The sequence below is a fragment of the Oratosquilla oratoria genome, chromosome 20 (assembly GCF_046742065.1).
Source record: "Oratosquilla oratoria isolate Oo_2021 chromosome 20, ASM4674206v1, whole genome shotgun sequence".
In the NCBI taxonomy this organism is placed as follows: domain Eukaryota; kingdom Metazoa; phylum Arthropoda; class Malacostraca; order Stomatopoda; family Squillidae; genus Oratosquilla; species Oratosquilla oratoria.
The window spans coordinates 29,695,466-29,704,847 of NC_134796.1; the positions used below are offsets into that span (position 1 = coordinate 29,695,466).

At 39.9% G+C, this 9,382-nt stretch overlaps 1 protein-coding gene across 3 annotated transcripts in view; it reads right to left on the bottom strand.

Annotated features, from left to right (window-relative positions):
* The window catches only part of LOC143036435 (uncharacterized protein F13E6.1-like), a 33,084-nt gene extending 25,127 nt beyond the window's left edge, over positions 1–7,957 (bottom strand). For all 3 annotated transcript variants that reach the window (XM_076203787.1, XM_076203788.1, XM_076203786.1), the window contains exons 1-2: positions 7,837–7,957; positions 3,568–3,689 (exon numbers count right to left, since the gene is read on the bottom strand). In XM_076203787.1, the coding sequence (XP_076059902.1) occupies positions 3,568–3,689; positions 7,837–7,852 (138 nt within the window). In that variant the 5' untranslated portion in view covers positions 7,853–7,957. The remainder of the gene's footprint in view (positions 1–3,567; positions 3,690–7,836) is intronic.
* Between the last annotated feature and the right edge of the window lie 1,425 nt (positions 7,958–9,382).

The window sequence follows — 9,382 nt, forward strand, 5'->3', positions numbered from 1 at the left end:
TACCGCTTTATTTCCATCCTCAAGGGAAGCAGCCTTGCTGTGGATGTACTGTGTCTTTCTGCATTGCCTTTGACCTCATCCATGAGGAGTTGAGATGGGATGGGTGGGAAGGGGTGGTGGAGGGGACTGAAATTGGTGGGAATAGGTACGTGCCTCTGACTTAGCTACCTCCCTTATAAGGGGGAAATAAGCTCTTGGTATGTAGATAGACCTGTCTACAGAATGTGAAGAAGTACAATTTTCCACATAGATGTATAAATACTTGGAATGGCTTAGGTCATACAGCCCAAATTCAATCAATACATGAAATCAAATCTAAATATGATAATTGGAAATCAAGGATATAGATTAAATTGGAACTGCACATGAAGTTGAGGCAAGGTATGAAAAAATTTGAGAGTTGGATATGGGACTCGATGAACAAATCTCTGTGTATATAATACAAATAGGTAAACAAACAAAAAACAAACACATACACACTCCAGATCCAGAACACAACACCAAAGCATTAAAATATGTTGATTACCTAATGAGGACAACCCAACACAATGAATACATAACAGCTGCTAAGAACATCCAAGCTTACTATGGCAAACTAGAACAGTGACTAAGACAAAATTCAATGGAAACCTCTCCTCAGGAATCATCAGTGACATTGCTCACCCCCAAACAACCAGGAATCAAAGAAATAACCAACAGTCAACATAAATGGCAGACACCTCCCACTGAACAAAGGCCAAAATCCTACGACTTTTAATCTGCACATATCCTTCCATAAGGACCTAAAAGTGGGAGAAAAAAAAAATACCAAGACCAGTACCAAGCACAGGTTTTGGTTAGCTGACAAAAAAATATCACAATCTACAAACAATTCAAACAAACCACACTTAACTACACTCTATGGAGTAATTCCTTTACAATCAAGAAAACATGGACACCTTACAAGCACACAAAACAAAGCATTAAGAATAATAATGATATACACCAAAACCACTTTAACAGACCATCTACATACAGAAACCAACATCCCCCCCTAAGAACAACACATGACAATGATAGGATATATTTCTATACAAGAGCCCTCAATCCCACCCATTCCCACTATGCGAGACTAACAATTTTTTTGTAGTTCTAAAGTAGATCCCCATATTCTTGGTAGCAATCTTGTGGTTGTAGTGTTGTATTGTTATTGTTAGACTATCTGTATACATGAATACTTTGATGTGTTCTGCATTTAGAGAGGGAAGGTCACCTGTGAAAAGGCTGAATAGCACTGAGACATGACTGTACAACTTTTCATATTTAAAGAGGGCCGGCTGACAAAAAAAAATCTATTTATTGGGTTATTGCTATAATATTTAGGGAAACTGTATACATGAATTCTACCCAAATAAACACATTCTACAACCATTCTATTTTCTTCCCCCTTCCACAAAATATACAAAAAATTAAAATGGCTACTACTTATATTATTATCTCAACAGGCATGAAATTAACATAGTACAAGGACCTTGCTCAGACCTTCAAACCAAGAGAGAAATTATTGCGAAAAATTAATCATTTGCTGATTATTAATTTTTCAAAATTTTAACTAGAGAGAGAGAGAGAGAGAGAGAGAGAGAGAGAGAGAGAGAGAGAGAGAGTGAGGGAGAGGGGGAGGGAGAAAAGGGAGAGAGGGGAGAGGGGGGAGGGAGAGAGGGGGAGAGAGAGAGCGGGAGGGAGAGAGGGGCGAGGGGGAGGGAGAGGGGAGAGGGGAGAGGGGAGAGGGGGAGGGAGAGGGGGAGAGGGGGGGGAGGGAGAGTGGGGAGAGAGGGGAGGGAGGGGAGAGGGGGAGGGAGAAAAGGGAGAGAGGGGAGAGGGGGGAGGGAGAAAGGGGGAGAGAGATGGTAGGGGGGAGGGAGAGAGATGGTAGGGGGGAGGGAGAGAGGGAAGGGGGGAGGGAGAGAGGAGAGAGGGAAGGGGGGAGGGAGAGAGGAGAGAGGGGAGAGGGGGAGGGGAAGAGGGAGATGCAGCAAGATAGGGAGGGAGGGAGATAGTGATAGAGACAGATAACAGACAGACCAAAAGAGAAACAGAGACAGAGAGAGGGCAAGTTCCTTCAATCAAGAGAGAGCAAGGGAGCGAGAGTGAGAGAGGAGAAAGGGAGAGAGAGAGAGAGAGAGAGAGAGAGAGAGAGAGAGAGAGAGAGAGAGAGGGAGGGAGAAAGGGGAGAAGGGGGGAGAGAGGGGAGAGAGGGAGGGGAGAGGGGGAGGTAGAGGAAGAGATGGGAGGGGGGAAGGAAAGAGGGGAGGGGGGAAGGAAAGAGGGGAGGGGGAAGGAAAGAGGGGAGGGGGGAAGGAAAGAGGGGAGGGGGAGGGAAAGAGGGGAGGGGGAGGGAAAGAGGGGAGGGGGGAGGGGGAGAGGGGAGGGGTAGGGGGGAAGTGGGAGAGAGAGAGGGGAGGGGGAGGGGGGAGGGAGAGAGGGGAGGGGGGAGGGAGAGAGGGGAGGGGGAGGGGGAGGGGGAGGGGAAGAGGGAGATGGAGAGAGAGAAATGGGGAGGTGGAGCAAGATAGGGAGGGAGGGAGATAGAGACAGAGACCAAAAGAGAGAAAGAGACAGAGGATAAGTTCCTTCAATCAATCAATCAATCAATCAAGAGAGAGAGAGAGAGAGAGAGAGAGAGAGAGAGAGAGAGAGAGAGAGAGAGCGAGAGAGAGAGAGAAAGGAGAGAAGGAGGGAGAGAGAGAGAGAGGGCGAGAGAGAGAGAGGGGAGGGGGGGGAGAGAGAGAGAGAGAGAGAGAGAGAGAGAGAGAGAGAGAGAGAGAGAGAGAGAGAGAGAGAGAGAGAGAGAGAGAGAGAGAGAGAGAGAGAGAGAGAGAGTAAGGAGAAAGGGGGGGGAGAGAGAGAGAGAGAGAGAGAGAGAGAGAGAGAGAGAGAGAGAGAGAGAGAGAGAGAGAGAGAGAGAGAGAGAGAGAGGGAGAGAGAGAGAGGAGAGAGAGAGGAGAGAGGAGAGAGAGAGAGAGGGGAGAGAGAGGGGGAGAGAGAGAGAGAGAGAGGGGAGAGGGAGAGAGGGAGAGAGAGAGGGGGAGAGAGAGAGAGGAGAGAGAAAGAAGAGAGAGGGGAGAGGGAGAGAGAGAGAGAGAGAGAGATGAGAGAGAAGAGAGAGAGAAGAGAAAGAGAGGAGAGAGAGAGAGAGAGAGAGAGAGAGAGAGAGAGAGAGAGAGAGAGAGAGAGAGAGAGAGAGAGAGAGAGAGAGAGAGAGAGAGAGAGAGAGAGAGAGAGAGAGAGAGAGTGTTTTGACTACTGTTTGCCATTACTAGCTATGGGAATTTTTTCAGTTTTTTTGTTTTTCTCCCATTTATATATTGCCATTTCTTGGTCAGTCACCCTCCTCAAGAGAACTCCAAGGTTCTATCATACTCTGCATTTTCTACCTACTAGGATGTCTCAGTCATCTGTTGTTATGTTGTCATGTTTGTTTCTAGGAGACTGAACATGAAACATAAATAAAAAAATAAACTGTCCTGTACTGCCTTGATAATCATGTGCTTTGATACATATCAAACAAAATGTAATAAATTATATTACCTTGACAAGGTCTGATTTCCATTCCTCACGCTGCTTCTCCTGGTCTTCAGGGGAGAGATTACTGAAGTTCTCATGCACACCACTGTCGGGTGTAACAGCATCATAGCACACTTCAGCAGAAACTATAAAAAGAAGAGGGGAAAAAAAAAAGGATTAAGGAATAAGCTGGATTGAGTAGTGTGATTTGCTACTTGATTCTGATTTATCCATGGATAGCTGCACTGAAAGCCATGTTCTAAAATATAGGTGTGAAACTTGGTTCATAAGCAGAGTCAGTTCCATATCCTTTCTTTTAATCAAAACACGAGTTCATAGTGCTAATTTTGGTTGTCTTCATTATATCAATACACATACATACATGCATGCATGCATGCATTACTGCACATGAATTTCAGGCTAGACAAAAAAAATATATATATAAATAAATAAATAAATAAATAAATAAAAAAAAATGGAGAATAGGAAATGGGACCCAACAAGCATTACTCCTTTCCTGTATACTACAATTAGGTAAATACATACCAATAGGCCTTTTCCCCTTGTAAGGGGAACAGTCAAATCACTGATTACTGGCTCACTGATACAGCATGAGAATTATCTATATCAGTGATCCAATCGCTTACTGCCCTTCAAGACCACCAGCACCTTCACAATGTGCCAGTGTAAGAGCACACTATTACACCATAGACATTTTCAACCCTCAAACCAAAAAAGAACCCAGCATCTTGCATATCCATCACTCTCCTCTCTTATATGGCCATAGTAATGGGGAGATCCTCCCCCCCCCAAAAAAAAAGCAAAGAAGGGAGATCCCCCCCCCAAAAAAAAAGCAAAGGAGAAAAAAAAAAATGTAGTAGGCAAGAAGAAAAGAAGACAAAAAGAAGAAAAGAAGACCAAAAGAAGAAGAAAAGAATAAGCAAAGACAAGAATAATTTGAAAAGAAAAAGAAGAAAATAAAGAAAAGGAAAAGAAAAGAAAAGTAAAAAAGAAAGATGAAAAGAAAATAAAGAAAAGAAAATAAAAAGAAAAAAGGAAAAGAAAAGAAAAAGATGAAAATAAAAGAAAAAGAAAAGAAATGAAAAAAGAAAAGAAAAGAGAAAAAAAAAGAGAAAAAGAAAAGAAGAAAATAAAAAAGAAATAAATAAAGAGAAGATCCTGCAAACAATTACACCAGTGAAAGAGAAGGCAAATCTGGTCATGTTGATAAGGGATAACCTATCACTTGACAAACATATCAGTAAGACTGTGAGAGACATACAGATTGAACTGCCCTAAATTGGAATATACAGCAGTTGTATGATCCCTGCACAAAGTAAAAGATACAAGTAACATGAAACAATACAAACAGTAGCTATCTAAATGGTTCTCAATCTTGCTGATAAATTGCATGTGCAGGATAAAAGACCTTGAGGTGCCATCATTAAAGAAATGAAGAGAAAAATGTGATATAATTGCAGTTGTCAGGTCAATGAACTGGGTGGACTTGATTTAGGTAGGGAGGGCACCATGATGTCTTGGGAACAGATTGAAAATAACTACATGTTGAATGTGGAAAACTGCAGTTCTCCATACAAAGTCATAAACGCCCAAGCCAGAGCCATACACAAATTTAAAACAAGACTATGATGGAGAATAAGAGACAGGACTCCATGGATGCAACTCCTTTCCTCTTTTTTATAATCTAGCAAATACAAAATAAAATATTGACAATAATAACTGGATGCACAACAGCAACCCCTACAGAACATCTATACTCAAAAACCAAAATCCTTCTCTCAGAGCAGCAAATGACATAAGAAAAGTTCTATGCTAAAGCCTCTGAACCCTCCCACCATATAACACCTACACATGCCCAACAATATCATACCAAACAACTCTTACGACCCACCCCAGTACTCTGTTACATATTCACTTAAAATCACAAAATAAGCACTCCACAATAGACTACATTCAACTTCACTAAACTCCCCTAAAAATCAACCCAAAAGATAAATCACTCCTAAGACCACAATGGAAATAAGCGTACATGCTTTTTTGTGTTATCCTTGGCAATTGCAAATATTATTTCGAACTATGTGTTCCGGTCATTATCTGCACTCCATGTATATTGATTCTTTAAATAAACTTATTATTATAATTACACTGGCAAACCTACATTCTGGTTACCACCCTTTATCAAAGCAACACAAAATCAGCCTGGCAACAGATTTCCATTGTTCCACATGCAACCATGACAGAGCAGACACAAAGCACTTTATAATGTGATGTCCTAAACTTGACTCTTCCAAACAGCACTGTAAAACCTCTTCAATGAGTGACTTATGGGCTGAATCATTAGGCAGCTATAGCTAGTTTCTGGAAGCCCCAGGTCTCCTCCAGAAGACTGATCAAATAAATCATATGATGAGGCACTTGGGAATTAATGCAAAGTGACAGTCATACAAAGGGCTGATTGTGCCCACAGTGCAGTTCTGAGCAAAGACCTAGAATGTATGAGGCTGAAAGAAGTACCATTTTTGAGATATGATTGTAAGTATAAGTATGATGGGTGTTTCAAGACTCCATGAGAAATATTTAAGTAAGGCACAGATCATACGTTAGAAAAAGCTATATAATATGGTAGACCAGAGTGTGGAAAAAAAAAAAATTAATGATTGACAAAGTGAATGTGATAAGTAGAAATGGAGTGAGCCTGAGAGGAAAACCATGAACAAAATGGATTAAATGAAAACAGCTTTGGATGCAAGTGGTATACCTACGCAACAGGGTAAGAAAGTGCTAAAAATTGGAATCTGTAGGAGATTCTGAATGAATCCAGGCCAATGAGATGCTCCCCATATCTACTCCATAGATGAATGGACAAGAAGAGGTGGTTGCCATATGGTGAAGTGGTGGGGGTAACCCAGCTTTGACTGATCGACCCTCCTGCAGAAAAGCTACAACATGCTGTGCTGTGTTTGACCTAAGTAATATTATGAGGTGAAAATCAACTCTTTGTTCCTCCCAACATGCTTAGAGGGACAGCTGCTGGGTGAGTGGGTCTGTAGGTGTAGGCATGTTTTAATTTAGCCACCCCCATTTATAAGTAAGGGCAGAGCATTTGTGTATATCTATACATTTACCCAATTCTATCACACAGGTAACTTGCACTGACCAAACATTCACCAAACCTGGTTGTAATCATATGCAATATGTTTTGGTTATGTAATTAAACCAATTGGGTAGCCATCTTATGAGTCATTAAGCAATGCATGAGTCATTCATTTACTTTGAGATACATTCATTCATTCCTGAGTAAGGCCTTATTTTCTACCATAAAGTTTATATGTTCTGGTTTCAGTCTGCTGTAAGCCTAAGCTATCAGTTAATAGTGTTACTTGGTGTCGACAGGACAAAAATCCTAATGACACAGATGGTGAGCAGGTGAGCAGTGTTATTTTGTACAGCTAACAAGTCTAATAATGCTCTCACAGTTTCGACACAAAATGTATTAGTTTGCTTGTTTAGCACCTGATCAATGAGAGACAACACTATATTTGAGAACAAGACAGCCAGGGATTCCTGTGATCATTTCAATAAATACCTAATACTGTTCCTAGGCTAAGGACAGAATTTCTGGTTATTGTCAATGAAATATTAATGTACTAATTACACGACTTTCTACGGATATTTCTACTTAAAGCCACTGAAAGTCAGAAAATTTTGACATTTTTTTTAACTTGATAATTCCCTTTAGAAAACTTATCTCAAAGCACATAAGAAAAATAAAGTGAAAATGACTAACCACCCAAATCTTATTCAAGCCACTGATTGCATTCTCTTTCCCTTCTTAGCATGCATAAAGCTTGCTTCACTTATCTACAATCAATAAAGTTGGTTCAAGTCACCCAACTTTCATTATAAATCTAATACAATTTTGTATCAATAAATCAAATCTGCAAGTAATGGACTAAAAGTTCTCAAACTTCAGTCAAGTTCTTTGATTTTGCAATATCCGACTACTCTTATGCTAATTATTTGTATTCCCATCTCAAAATACAAATCTTACTTTCCAATTACTTGTCACAATATAATTTAATCACTGTTCATGGTTTCTTTCAGATAACTTAAAAGTTAGGCGCCCCAACTAGTTCCCGATGACTATTTCCCAAGTTGTCACGAAAACTTCAATCTGGAATACATATTTTCAAAGATATCAGTGACATGCCACAAAAGGACCTTGACTTCATACTGCATGCAATTATGCGAAAGTAAGCGTTCATTAGTTACCTGGTGTAGTACTCATGTTGTAAAAATGTCAGTCAAGCAACTTCTCGAAAAAGTTTCAGAAACCTCAGTTGACGTGTTAACCACCGGCTCGCTGGCAAGTCACAACTGTTGGAACAGAGACCTGAGCGAGTTTAATGACGTTTTAATTTCTGGACAACATATAAATATTGTTATAAATAACTTATTTGCCAAACATTAATTACTAGGTTAACTAATAAAAGTTAAAGGTTATAGTTAAAATTCATGATGTGTCATTAATGAAATTAACACTTTGTACATATCATAAGTAAAACATGTTATTGTTTACATGGACAACATTCTCCCAATAGTAAAATTGAGTCTTATAAAGGGTACTTACATAGTTTCAGTTTTCTATAAGCATGTTGTGGACACTGAATTATATTAAGATTTGTAACAGCACGAACATGTTCCCTTAATTATTACAAATATCAAAGTATATGCCTTTATATAGAATGTGTTAATATTGGAACTGTCAATTGCGGGTCGGGTGGTACTGTAGAGGGAGGATTGACGTCTGCCAAGTGTTGAGAATACTGCATGTAAGTGAATGAACGTTGCTGTGTTCCATAGTTGTTTCGAAACCTGAAACAACTTTTATGATTAGTGTAACTATGTAATGGTACGGATTTGAATTATGATGAGCTTTCTTCGTGGTACGATACGGGACGTAATAACAAGTCATAACCTCCCCGTATGGGTGTTGACTGCAAGTTTTATGGGTCAATATTTCAGGGGCTTTAGTGACATTCCTATGGACCAAAGTCACGCAGCATACTTTTATAACTTAATACTAATCTCCACTAAAAAAAGGTGATCACTTTTAACTCGTGCCTCACTCTTCGGCTACCCTTCAATCTCCCTATTACTGCCTCTGAGTCTGACTCTATCTCTTCAGTATGGTTATTGTGTAGGTACGCCCACAAAAAAACCACGAATTATTGTTGCATATGAAAGACAACTTTATTAGAAACAAAATGCTTTTTAGATTTTTTAAATAGCTTGAAAAGTAAGGGAGATACGATTTTTTGAATTATTTTTTAGCCCGCATTTTTGGCTAGACTTTACCATAACAAAGTGTTACAATTAAAGGTGGTAATTTGTAAAGATTTCGGTAAAGAAATACACATTAACTCTAAACCACTGGTCCAATTTTATTAAAATTCGGAATACTTGGGTTTTATGGATCAACAAATCACATGACCCTGTCAAAAACAATCACAATGTGAGACATCTCCATCATACCATATTTGCCTTTTCATGGCAACCATGAAGCTGTCAATTTTCAGATTATCGTCAATAAAATCCAAATCGCCGGCCCAATTGACATGCAACTTGGCATGTGAAGGTTTTATGGGTCAACAAATTACCTGAGCATATCAATAACACTGCAGGACCTTCCTCTTGGACCGTTTTTACTAACACCTATCATGTTGCCATGGCAACTGTTGCCAATTTAGAAGTAATCAAGATTTTACAAATCGCTGGCCCAATTGACATGCAACTGGGCATGTGAAGGTTTTATGGG